Source organism: Nomascus leucogenys, chromosome 15 (genome assembly GCF_006542625.1).
Source record: "Nomascus leucogenys isolate Asia chromosome 15, Asia_NLE_v1, whole genome shotgun sequence".
NCBI classification, from domain to species: domain Eukaryota; kingdom Metazoa; phylum Chordata; class Mammalia; order Primates; family Hylobatidae; genus Nomascus; species Nomascus leucogenys.
The window spans coordinates 66,410,485-66,423,310 of NC_044395.1; the positions used below are offsets into that span (position 1 = coordinate 66,410,485).

General features: G+C 45.1%; 2 protein-coding genes across 3 annotated transcripts; both read right to left on the reverse strand.

Moving 5' to 3' along the window:
• Window positions 1-1,050: 1,050 nt before the first annotated feature.
• On the reverse strand, window positions 1,051-3,734 carry UBQLN3 (ubiquilin 3). 2 transcript variants are annotated; one of them, XM_003254834.4, is made up of 2 exons: window positions 3,626-3,734; window positions 1,051-3,345 (listed from the first exon to the last, which is right to left on the reverse strand). In XM_003254834.4, the coding sequence occupies exon 2, from the start codon at window positions 3,307-3,309 to the stop codon at window positions 1,342-1,344; it is 1,968 nt and encodes a 655-aa protein (XP_003254882.2). In that variant the 5' UTR covers window positions 3,310-3,345; window positions 3,626-3,734; the 3' UTR covers window positions 1,051-1,341. The 2 variants fall into 2 exon arrangements, with proteins under 2 accessions (XP_003254882.2, XP_003254883.2); XM_003254835.2 differs by having other exon boundaries at window positions 1,051-3,378; window positions 3,626-3,707.
• Window positions 3,735-8,162: 4,428 nt separating this feature from the next.
• On the reverse strand, window positions 8,163-10,622 carry UBQLNL (ubiquilin like). Its single transcript, XM_003254836.3, has one exon. It carries the CDS (start codon window positions 10,205-10,207, stop codon window positions 8,507-8,509), a length of 1,701 nt encoding a protein of 566 aa, XP_003254884.1. The 5' UTR covers window positions 10,208-10,622; the 3' UTR covers window positions 8,163-8,506.
• Between the last annotated feature and the right edge of the window lie 2,204 nt (window positions 10,623-12,826).

Consider the following 12,826-nt stretch of genomic DNA (forward strand, 5'->3'; position numbering starts at 1 on the left):
TACAGTGGGTTTACCTGACACATTTATGTGCATATGGACTGGAAAGCATTATTTACTGACTTGATTTATGAATTGTAATACTTTTACCCTAGAAGTACATGGTTAATGGAAAGCATCCTTGAATGCAAACAAGGATCTAGTCTGAGATCCCAAGGGCATCTTCTATGTGTTATGCACCTCCTACCTCAGTGCCTTTGTACATAATAGGTCTTCTGCAGGAAAGCGCTTCCCTCCTCCTTGAAAGATTTACCTACTTAATTCTTACCACTTTTTGGATTCTAGTTTGCAGTACACACTCACAGAAGCCTTTCCTGTCTCCCCAGACTAGATCAAGACCCTGTTCATGCTATTTCACAGCTCCTCATCTTTTTCTTTACACCATTTCTCATAGTTTGCAATTATATATAATGTGAATTATAGTCACAATTTGCACAATTCTTTCTATAAGATCATAAATTCATTGAGGCAGGGCAGTGAGTAACTCTTTTGCTCATATTGAATTCCTAATAGCTAGCAAAATGCTATACACAGAGTAGGTCTTCAATTTTGAGCTTGAAGTTGCAAAAAATTAACTCTCTGAATCTGGCTACAAGGGACTGTATAAAGTCGGTGAGATTCAAGAATCTGAGAAGTCACCCTGACTCCTTTGCTGCTCTATCTCTATCTGCTTCGAGATCAGCATCAAATCCTGGAAGTGAAAGCCACTTGGGGGATAGTCTTCAGGGGAAATAAAAATAAGAAACTACACCCACTTTTCAGTCAGGCTAGTGGTAGGGAGCTCGGAAAACCAGATCACCTGGTAGCAGCTACTACAGGACACAAAATCTGAAGAAACGCTGAAAGAACACTGGGAAAGTTGCAGGCCTTGACCATCAAAAGGTTGCAGCAACATTTCCTCCTCTGTTCTTCATACCTGTGAGTCTTCTAACTTCAGATCTTTTAGTTTCCCTCCAAGTCCTTCCATCCATGTAGAGACAGCCCTTATCACTACTTCTCCCATATCCATCCTTTTTCTCATAGCCCACATGAATGAGACTCAGGCAAGAGGAGTTCACATTGGAAATTGGGTGTAATTGCATCTCAAGCTAGGCATAAGCAGAGCTCAGACCGGGGAACCCCGATGGTATAGTGGTACAAGTGGTTGACTCACACACAGCACCTCCACTATGTTTTGGCCATTAGTCTTGCTCGTTGACTCTGGAACAACATTGCCTCCACAGTAAAGGGCATCATAGTAAATTTGGTTTATAATGCAGCTGTATTCAAAAATGGGAGAGCTAAGGAAATAGGATACGGGAAAAAGGCACAGAGGAAAACGTATGGTCTGAATGACTAAGGCTCCTACGACTGTCTCAGCTTCTCCACAGCAGCATCCACGTCGCCCCCCGTAGCAATGAGGGCCTGAAGATTGGCTTCACGATTCAGAAAGCCCATGGACCGCAGTTGCTCCAGCTGCACCTGAAAGTGAGCCTCAGGCTGCAGCTGCTGGGGATTTGTACTAACTAAATCTTGCAGCATGTGGAGAAAGGGAGGGGAATGGAAGCCTAGCTGTGCAGAGTCCAGTGCTGGGAACACCTCAGGAGGTGGATTTGGGAGAGGAACTTCAGACATAAGGGGATCTTCTCTAGACTCTATACCTCCTGCCACACTATCCGTCCCTGCTAGGCAAGGCATGAACCAGAGTAGGAGGCGAGGTGCTTCAGTAGCTAGGACCTGCAGACCCTGCTCAATCTGCCGCAGGGCTTGCAGGGCACGGGGGTTTGCCATGGCTGCCTGAAGGTGCATCAGCAGTGGCAGCTGTGGTTGTATCTCATCCTGTAACCGTGAAGCCAGATTCATGCCGTCTGGCCTCAGAGATCTTGGATAAGCTGGGGATGGCAGACAGGGAGGCTCAGGGATTCCAGGAATGGCTGCCGTGGGGGAAGAGGATAAGGGAGCAAGTGGAACCCTGTTGGCAGAATCTCCCAGCCCCAAGACAAGATCAGGCAAGTTTGTGCTAGGTCCAGTAGAGCTTTTCCCTGCACCATCTTGGTCTCCACCTTGTCCAGTACTGTTCTCTGTGGGGTATCTCAGGAAAGCTGGGCAGGAGGACCTTCCCTTGATTGCTACTGACTCCTTGGGGAGAGGCTGGCCTGACCCAGGCTCCTGAGATGAGGGTGACGATGGGGGAACTCTGTTTACTGGTGGTGGTGGTTCCTGGCTTTGGCTGAGGGCAGATGCAGTCCCCTGTAGATAAGTTCCTAGGGACTGGGAGTTCTCGTGTAATTGCTGGAGATAGTCATAGAGCCCTATAATACCCAGAAAGTTTGGAAACCTATTTCTAATGTCAAGTGCATCCTGATCCCCATCCTGCCTTCCTTGCCTGCCACCTGAGCCTCCATGTGTAGAAGTCCAGGGGTTGGGGAGAGGGTCACAATTCTCCATCCTTGAAGGTTGGCTGGTGGTGGTGGTGGCATTATCAGTAGTGGCAGTGGCAAAGGGATTGCCACCAAACTGCTCCTGGACTGCATTAAGCATTGGGTCCATAATATCTGTGTACATTGTGCGAAGCACATTGTAGCCACCAGGAATGCTCTCCAAGTTACTGAGCACCCGGTCCTGGCTACGTATCATCTCCTGCATCATGGCAGGGTTACGTAAAAACTCCAGTGTCTGCCGCATAATTTCAGGGTTGTTGAGAATATGCCCAATCTCAGGGTTGTGCTGGATCAGCTGCTGCATATGGGGGTTGTCAAGAACCAGCTGGCGTACTAGGCCTGTGTTGGACAGCAGACCCTGGATGAAGGGGTCATCAGTGAGCTGAGCCACAAACTCAGGCACAGACACATGCTGCCGCATTAGTGAGCTTGGCTGGTCAGGGAAGGCACGATAGGCCAAGCCCAGCCCACTGAGGCCTGTGAGGAGACCTAAGCTAAAGGCAGGGGGCCCATCTGCTGGGTAAATGGAGCTTGGCTGAGGGAGTGATCCAGGACTTGGGCCCTGGGTAGGGATAGAGGCAGCTGGGCACTCATTGCCCATGGCACAACGCTGCATCTTGATGACCAGGTGGACCGTGAGGCCATCTCGCACTCCACACTGTGCCAGTGAGTCAGGATCCTTGAGGATTTTGCCAGCAAAGATTAGAACAAGCTGATCAGGGTGGGCCTTAAAGCGTTGAGATATCTCTTCCTTCAGCTGCTGGATGGTGCATGTGTCTGTAACTGAGAAATCCTCCTTGTCTTTGGGTGTCTTCACTGTCACCTTGATGAGGTGGGGATCCTGGACTGGTGCTGGGCTGCCCTGTGGCAGGGCTTCTCCACCTTTGGCCATGGTGGCAGCAGGAGGTCCAGGTCTGTGGGGACACAGCTAGGGGCATGGGGATGATAGACCAAGATCATCCTTTCAGGCAATGGCAAAAGTAGGAAGGGTGAGCATGAAAAGGGGCTTGAATATCAGGATAGGGAAAGCTGCAGGGTCTACGTGAAAGGAGCCTTGAGGTTTCTGGGGCAGGATGCTTTAGGAGGATTGTGGGATTGAAATATGTTGGAGTCAGGGGAGGGAAATGCAGGGCCCTGGGAAAGAGGTCTGTAGTTGATGAATACAGGGACAAAGGTACAAGGAAGGGCCCAGGCTGGGGTGTACATACCAGTCAGCTGTGGTCCTGTCCTCTTTATGCAGGGCTCCAAACCTCCCTCATCTTGCTACACAGCCACCCCTGAGGTCTTCTGGGCCAGAACCTGCACTATCATGTCCCTTCTGTGACCTCAGTGCTGACGTCACAGCCTCACACAGAGGATTCTTGAGACTTCTCAAAGGGGCTCTGGATCCCTGGGAACTCTTGCTCTCCCATCTTTTACCACTTCAACTTCCTTCACCTCAAATGCCTTCCTGTAGAGACTTCTGTGAAGGCTCAGACTGGGATTGGAACATTATAAAACATCTCTCAGTCCTCTCTGTCTCCATTCAGACCCACATTCAGCTACTTCCTGGTCCAGGGGCTTCTTCCTGGTATCCTAGGTCCCAGTTTTCTGTCTTATTCAACATTAACCATGAATTCTTTATGTATTTTCAAAGTATTGATTCGCTGATGAATAGGATTTGGGGTATAAGGGAGGAGTCAAGCATGACATAACTTTTTTTTTACTTTAAAAGAAATTGTTATCCTCCAAAGGAATTCAAAGGATTGAATATTTACTAAAACAAAGATTGGGAATAAACACTTTCTCTAAATTAGCAGGTTGTTAAAAGCTTTACATACATTTGAGATGTCTATTTTACATACAAATGGAGATGTAGTATGGTAGTTGAATATTATAAGTCCAGAGTTTATTAGCATTCAAAGGGTACTTAAGATCATGGACTGGTTTAGATTAGCTAGTTAGTGCATACAGGCAAAATGATAGAGATTTTAAAATCTGAATTTTGTGGCTCTATAACATTTAGAAATCTGGAAGATCAGAAGAATTTGGCAAAGGAAACAGAAAAAATAAAAGAGTAAGGTAGAAAAAAAGAGAGAGAAAAGAGAAAAGCCAAAGGAAGAAGAGTTTCAAAAAGGAGAGAATAACCAATCATGTCAAATGATGCTGCTAGGTCAGGAGGATGAGGATTGAGAATTGGCCACTGGATTTGAAAAAATAAAGAATTGGAGACCATGATGAGACTAGCTTTGGAAGGATAGTAGAGGCAGGAAGCCTGATCAGAGTGTGTTTAAAAGCAAATGGTTTGGGGAAAAGTAGATCCAGTGAGGGCATTTTAAATGCAAGAAAGGGGCTGACGGCTATGTGGGGATGTGCAGTTAAAGGCTTTTTAGATTTTTTTCTTAAGAATAGTGTAATGGTGTTTATATTCTGATAGAAACAATCCAATGAGTAGAAAAAATTGATGCATGAGAAAGGGAAAATTATTAAGTTCTTGAATAGATAGAGAGATTGGGAGCAAGTGCCTATGTGGAGAGCTTGATTTAGGAATATGAAGTTTATTCATGATAGCAGAATGAATGGGAGGCAGAGTGTATTGGGACAGATGTAAGCTAGTTGGTTGATTTCATGGTAGACACAGGTAGAAGTCCCTTCTGATTATTACTGTTTTTCTTGTTGAAATAAGCACAACTTTAAGATTTAGAATAAGAAATGGATATTGAAGATTAGAGAAGAGAAAACAAGATATGAATTGATCATCTGAAAGAATAAGTGTTAGGTTTTGAAGGGAAGGCAAGGGTTAAAGAAAGACACACACACACACACACACACACACACACACACACACACACACAGCAAATGCAGGCTTTATGTCTAGCATAAAACCTAGAGAAGTGTGGGACCAGCCTAATGCCAGAGCCCACCACTGCTTACAGGCTGGGGTAATTTATAGGTATGGGAGGGAGGGGTCTGGGCATTATGGCTTGCTGTCTGGCAGGATATTAATAAGATGTTCTCATGATGTGGCGGTTTGGTCCTTGTTTCTGTAGGATGTCATCATGGTGTTCAATGGACCTTTGCGCGGCAAGATATGATAGGCATGTTACTTTAGTTGGGCCTTTTTCTGCCTTGTGGTCAGGTGGTTAGGCAGGATGTTTCTCACAGCCTGAACCCCCGTGAAATGTTTCACTTTGACCAAGGTCTGCAAAATAGTGGGAAGTTTACAAAATGGTGCAGTTTGGACTAACAATAAGGTAGTGAATTAACGAGGATAGTGGATTTCCAGGTATAATCTCTAAACTGATAGCATTGGCATCACCTGGAAACTTATTAGAAATGAGAGATTTTAACCCTACGGTAGACCTACTGAATCTAACACCCTTGGAATGTCGGGCAGAAATCTGTGTTTTAACACACCCTCCAGGTGATCCTGGTGCAGATTCTGGTGAGAATCACTGGACTGGGAAAATGCAGTTAGGATTACTAAGACGGTAATTAAATCTTTTGGTAATAAGTTTAAATGAAACTAGTCAGCACAGCTGTATGCTTTTCTTTGCCTAAACAGAGACTAGTTGAAGAGTTGAGTATCACCATGATGAGTTAACTAGGCAAGTATTATGCCACAATTATTATATTCATGGATCATGAAATAATCTTGGAGCCAGAAAACTGGGCTGAGAAGCAGCAAGATGGTGCAACAATGACATCTATCCACTTCCAAGTCCAAGGGAAACACAGATGTAGCCACTGCTGGAGAAGCAGTATCTTCACTGGACATCCAGATCTCCATTATAGCAAAAAGGTATAGTCATCTTTAGAAAGAAGGTTGTAGGTATGTGGGTTTTTCTATTGCTAAATTATGACTTCTAAATGGTAGGATGAAAAGGCTGGAAAATTGGTGACGAGTAGAAAAATGAGTCAAGTGAGGAATTTTCAGAGCATATTGTGATGAAAATAAAAAGATGACCTGGACAGCTTGAGCTTTTTATGCAAGCTGTAGAAAAGAGGGTATGAAGCTTAATCATATTAAATGGGGAGGTAAAAAAATCCATTTTCACTGTAATTTATTTATTGAGACTTACCTTTTTGGTAGGTGTGGACATGAAGTAGGGGTCTTTGGCAGTGAGCTTTCTAGAAACACTTGGAAGTTTGTAGGCCCATCCTTCACTCTTACTGATGGCCATGTTGGGGCTCAGAAGGGGTGGTCTGTTGAGCACACAAATCTCTGTGATGGGTCCCCTTTAGAGTCCAGAATCTACTTCTCAACACCTCCCCTGCTCCCACCCTAGTGCAAGAAACTACCGTTTCTCAACTGCTCTATTGTAAAAGCCTCCTAACTGGTTTCCCTGCTTCCCTGGTTTTCCTCTACCACAGTCCATTCTCCACTCTGAAGCCAGACTGATAAATTGAATTACTTGATTTATTTTCTCAAAACTCACCAGTGACTATTACATTCACAGGAAAATCCAAATTTTTCACCAGACCTATAAAACTTTTCACAATCTCTCTGACTTCCTCCCCATTCCCCACTCCTTTTTGTCCATTTCAGCCACATCACCTCCTTGTTATTCTTAAAACATAGCAGGAATACTGCTACCTTGGGGCTTTTACTTTCAGACAGCCCACAGATCTTCCTTCTCTCAGTGAATTGCATGTTCAGTTCCCCTAGTTACTTCTGATTTCTGCTCAAATGTCACCTTTTCAGAGAGGCCTTCCCTCATCACCCTATGTAGAATATCTTATTCTGATTCATTTTTCTTCACAGCAGTTACCACCTAACATAACTTGTATCTCCACAAAAGAAAGTAAAGTCAATAAATACAGGATCTTTGTTTTTTTCACTGCTATTTTTTCAACGCCTAAAACAACATTGAATTATTATGGTAAAAGTGTTTTAAATTATTTAATCATGGAATAATTAAAACACAAGTAATGGTATATCCTGCCATGCTGGGATACTCTAGGTGAGGCAGAAAGAGAAAAAGGTGGGGCATTGGCAACCATGGAAAATGTAAACTACAAACATAAGATACACTGAAGGAGATGATATTCTTGGAAGGTGCTGTGCCCCATGGAGGGCTGGATTTGTGGTGACTGGGATATACAGTTGAGATAGCAGCAGCTGCATCTCTGTGTGCTAAAGAGAAAGTAGTGACAGCCCATCACCATCTTATAATGGTGGCAAAATCAATGAGCAAGAGGCTCCAATGATGATAACTATTCATCCAGACTTGGTTGATATATGAATTTACCCTAATCTGGCCCACATATTATTCCTGTTCCACTTTCAAACTTGAACAATTTGGGTTTGAGAAACTCAGACAGTCTTTATGACTAAATATCTGGGCCTATCTATGTAAAATATTTCCCTTTCTGTTTAAGCATGTTATGATTGTTTTCCCTACATATGGGTCTGTTTATGTGTCTCTAGGTATTTGTGTCTGTGTTTGCACATGGCTGTGTGTACTCGTATGTGGACTCTATATGCCTGTATATGTGAATTTTTTACTATGTGAGCTTGTGTACATACACACACGTGTCTGAGGTGACATGCTTAAAATAATCAGTTTCATATACCATGCTCAAGTTTCATATACCATGCTCAAAATCCTCAAGTTTTAGAGATAAAACCATTATTTTTATCTCCATATTAATACGTGAATGTGGTTTGTGTGTTAATGTACATATAGTAGGTGAGACAAAAATATCACACAGCTAGTTTTTTCTTTTTTTTGCAAAAGAAGTAAAGCCAAACCTCAGATCCCGGCAAGTGAGAGTAGCCATTTTATTGACAGATGTTCCAGCCAAGGCCAATGATCTGTTATTCAGTACAAGACACATTGGTTGATAACTCCTATTCCAGGACTTCTCTTGGCTGGAAGCATGAGGAAAGGTGAAAAAGGCAAATGAGATGGTCAGGTGGGTCAGTAGGCAGGTAGCAAGCAAACAAGTAGGCATGGTGGTTAGAATCTCTGGGATCTCTTGAGCTTGCGGATAGCAGCATTGGTGTCCCCTTCCGTAGCAATGAGTGCCTGTAGATTGGCATGGTGGTTCCCAAATCCCATGGCCTGGAGAGAATCCATCTGTTTGCTAAAACGAATCTCAGGAGCTTACAGAGGGTGGGAAGGGTCCCCATCTGGGGATTGTAGCCTCTGCAGGACTGTTCCAGGCTTGTGGCAGCACTCAGGTCCCTTGGGCTCAGCTGTATCTGAAACATTGCAGGAACAGGGCACTGTGTCAGGATAGCTGCAGCTGGGGGCAGGAAGCCAACCCAGGCCCCATAGGTAGTATGCAACCCAAGGCAGAAGAACAGGAGCCTCTGTGGCCAGCAGCTGGAGGCCCTGCTCAATCTGCAATATTGCTTGGAATGCTTTAGGGTTGGCTAAAGCACTAAGTAGATCAGAAATCTGTGTCTGCTGCAGGAATGTGGGCAGCTGCTTCCTCCACTGTTCACTCAGCTGGGGCGTACTCATGAACAACATAATCTGAGCTGCCAGGTAGGGGTTGTTCATAAGCAACTGCATCATGCCTCCTGTGATCTGGGAGCTGGTCTGTTCATCTGTCAGCTGGAGATCACCCTCTAATGTCTGTCTGGAGCTACTTAGAGAAACAGTGGCATCCTTGTATTCTTCTTGAAGCTGCTGGGTAAGCTCTATGCTGGGTAAGGCTGGTATCCCAGCTGGCTGCCGAGTGGCACAGATATGGCTCTGGCCCTTGATGGAGATCATAGCAGTGTTGGCTTTGGAAGTGTGGTTGACCTTGTTAGGGTTGTCATTGGCTGAGGTGTTTGAAGATAAACCACCAGAGCTATTATAGATGAGTCGGGTTGCAGGATGCTGTGTGAGCTGGTCTCGTTGTTCCTGTGGTGGTGGTGGAGGTGGGGGTGAAGACTGGACTTGTTCTGGCACTTGTCCTGCCAGGAGAGCTGTAAAAGGGTTTCCTCCAAAAGGATCTTGCATGCTGTTCAGCATTTGATCATTGATATCAGCATAGTTCTGACCCAGGGCATTATTCCCACCTGGCATTGTCTCTAAGCCCAGATACGGCTGTGGGTTCAGTGGATACTCAAGGTTTTGTGAAGGTTGTTGGATCTGCATTATCTTTTGGATCACAGCAAGCTTCCTGGCCAGCTCCAGAGTCTGCAATAGGATCTCAGAATTGTCAAGAAGAAGGTGGGAAACTCCTGGGTTCTGCTGCATCAATTGTTGTGTGTCTAGATGTTCTGAAATGAACTGCCGCATGAACTCCATGTTGGACAGAAGCCGCTGGATGCTAGGATTCTCCAGCGTCTGTGCTTTGCATTCTGGGGGGCTCACTTCCAAGTTTTGGGTATGCACTTTGGGTGCATCAGACCCCAAAAAGTGGGCCAGTTCCACTGGAGCTTGATTCATTCCAGTTGGTTGGTGCACGCTGCTGCTGTTTCCTTTGGTGTTTCTGTCCCGGTGGCAGGGAACATTCGTTGGCAGGTCCTGGAAGGAATGGGCTAGAGATCTGGACCCATGCTTAGACTTGATGACCAGGTAGATGGTGTGGCCATCCATGATGCCCCTCTGGCTCAGTGTGTCATAGTCTTTGAGAAGGCAAACCATGAAGACCAGCACTAGTTGGTCCATTTGGCATTGGAAGTGAGCTGATAGCATCTCCTTGAACTGCCTCACTGAGATGTCATCAGCTACCACAAAGTCTTTCTGGTTGCCTGCAGTCTTCACTATCACTCGAGTGGCACTTGAAGAGATATTTTTGTCTGCCGGCAGACCTGAAGGACATCCACTCTGGGACATCCTGGATGTTCGAGAAATGGCATGCGACATGGGCTTTAGTGGGTGGGCAGATGGGGAGCAGGTGGAAGCTGGGGCAGAAAGGGTGAGGGCAGACAAATGTTTCTGCTGGCCTTTGTCTCAGGTATTGTGCTCTCAGGCCACAGGACAGTTTCCTTGTTGCCCAAAAAGGGATGAGTGACCAGGCTGGGGCCAGATATTTTGTGATGTTGTGCCCTCACCCCACTTATCCAGATGTGGCCCAGCTGAGGCCCGGCATAGCTACTGATTCATACTTCACCCACGGTGGACAAAGTGGTGATGACTTCTCCTAGGGCTACCCCTCCTCCTACCCCACCCACCAAGGGTATGAATCCTCAGAAAAGGGATATCGTGATGTCAACTCTATCCTTGCAGTCACTCTGGGCCAGCTGGGGAAGGCGGACATATTTAGGGGTCCAGGTCTCTACAATAAAATAAAATGATTTTCCAGAAAACAGGGACAAATTTCTCTGCATGGAACTAATAAGAAAACAAAAAAGTAAACAAAAACCATATTTTTAAGTGTGGGATGTGTGTTTCTGGGTGATACTGTGTGTATGTTCCTTATAGGGATGTTAGACTTGTATGAAAAGTTGGGTCTACTGAAGCCATAGATAAAGCCACATTCCTATAAGAATGCAATCTCTCCCGTAGGAAGGAGCTCATTAATTTTTTTAATGATCTGGAAATTTGGGCCTTATATAGAGTCTAGATTTTGGGATTCTAAATTTAATTATGCTCCCATGTGGTGGGGAAAATTTTCCTCTGTCCTAGGAAGCAGGAGTAGGGCTAACCAGGAAGGCTCTTCATAGGCACATGCCAAACTAAATGTGAATTAGCTGTTTTTTATAATACGCTTTTTATTCACATATCACTTGGTCTCTTCTACATGTCAATGTAACAGAAGTTTTAGAATGATTTGTTTCAATGTCCTAACCCACTCTTGTGTGCCCACCTTTATGTCAAAGCATTAAGGGGGAATGTCGTCTATAAATCAAGAGGTGGGAGAGGAGGTGGGTAGTAGTAAAATTCTTAAGGGGACAAATACAGGCAACTAAAAAGCTGGATTCTTGGTCCCATGTAAATTTGGAGAATTGTGTTTGGTTTTTATTTAGATGCAGATGGAAACAATTATTTATATGAGTGAGAATGTATATGTCTTATTGAATGTATATATGAAAGTGTATGCATTTTCTGTGTTACTAGGAAGCCTTCGGGGTCTGGATTTTATACATTCCATCCACCTGCCTGGAGAGGGAGGACCACCACACAGATAGGTAAGGAACAAGCAAAAAGCTCGAGGCCATGTGTTCCCAGTGTGTTGAAGACAAGCAAAGGGATGACAGACCGTTGGCCAGGAGATTTTCTGCTATCAAACAAATGATTATTTATTGAGAATATCTACACCCCCAGCACCATCCATGTCAGATCTTCATCATGCTATATTGCCAGCTGCTAACTTACTACAGCAAGACTCAGGATTATTCTCTTGCAATTGCACTCAAAAGTGAGATCGATCCAGGACAATGAAAAATTGATTACCAGACCAAGATCTTGCCCCTTTTCTCCCCAGGGACCTCACAGGAAGGTGGAGATAAGAAAGGGAACTTTCATATCCTACTCTAATGACCAACTGCCCTGCAGCTTCTGCACTGGAATCAGATGTTCCCAACCTGAGACTAACAACTCTAGATCACAGAACTCTTGAGTTCCAGGAGCTGGATTTATGAAAAAAGGAATATGAGATGCCAAAGCATCAGAAAGAGAGGGTACCATTTTCTTAGCTAATATTTTACTTTTTCCCTATCAAATCCACCTAGACCATTATTAAAGGGAACCTTAATGTGCTGATTGAGATATTAATTACATAAAGAACTCACTAGATATAATCAGTCTTCCAATCATTAGGACCAATGGCCACTTTGGGATGTGGTCCTCCTGGAGGTAAGGAAGAGGGCACACGTCTACCAATGCTCTGCCCAGCCCTGGGGTCTCAGGGTCTGGAAGCCTTGTTAGGTTTGACAGGTTTTGGTGGAGCATGAGCCCCAGAGGGCCTCCTGGTGGGTGGTCTTGGTAGCCTGGTCTTCATTGTCAGGAAGGTGAGGTCATAATTTATCAGGTAACCATCATTGAAGACTTACAGCTTGTGGTCTGAGGGGCAGTAGTTGATGCCCTGCAGCTTTTCCAGCATCTTGTCCAACAGGATGCTGAGGCAGCACTCCTGCCCGGTGGTGGTGTCAAAAGCATAGAAGATCTCCTCTTGGTGGGTGTTCAGTGAGTGTAAGGCATAGAGCACCCCACAGGCCATGAAGGCCCCTGACAGGGCTGGCTTGTACTGGCTGGATGCCAGGTTTTCTCCACTTCTAGGGTGCTAGTGTTGAGACGACTCACAACCAGGTTGCCCTTGCTCTCCTCAGTGGCATAGAGAACCCACGGCCCCTTCTCATCACCAGCAAAATCTAAGTCCTTCCAGGGCACACCAGCATAGGAAAAGCAGTTGTTATAGGTGGCACCAGGCAGCGGATGCTGCAGCACCCGTGTGTTGGAGGAAAGGTCCATTTTGGCCACGTCACTTGTGCCACAGTAGTTAAAGTACATAAAGTTCTTGTACACAACATTTCCACTGCCATC

Coding starts and splice junctions, on each gene's coding strand:
- UBQLN3 (XM_003254834.4), bottom strand. CDS start 3,309: ATGGCCAAAGGTGGAGAAGCCCTGCCACAGGGCAGCCCAGCACCAGTC.
- UBQLNL (XM_003254836.3), bottom strand. CDS start 10,207: ATGTCGCATGCCATTTCTCGAACATCCAGGATGTCCCAGAGTGGATGT.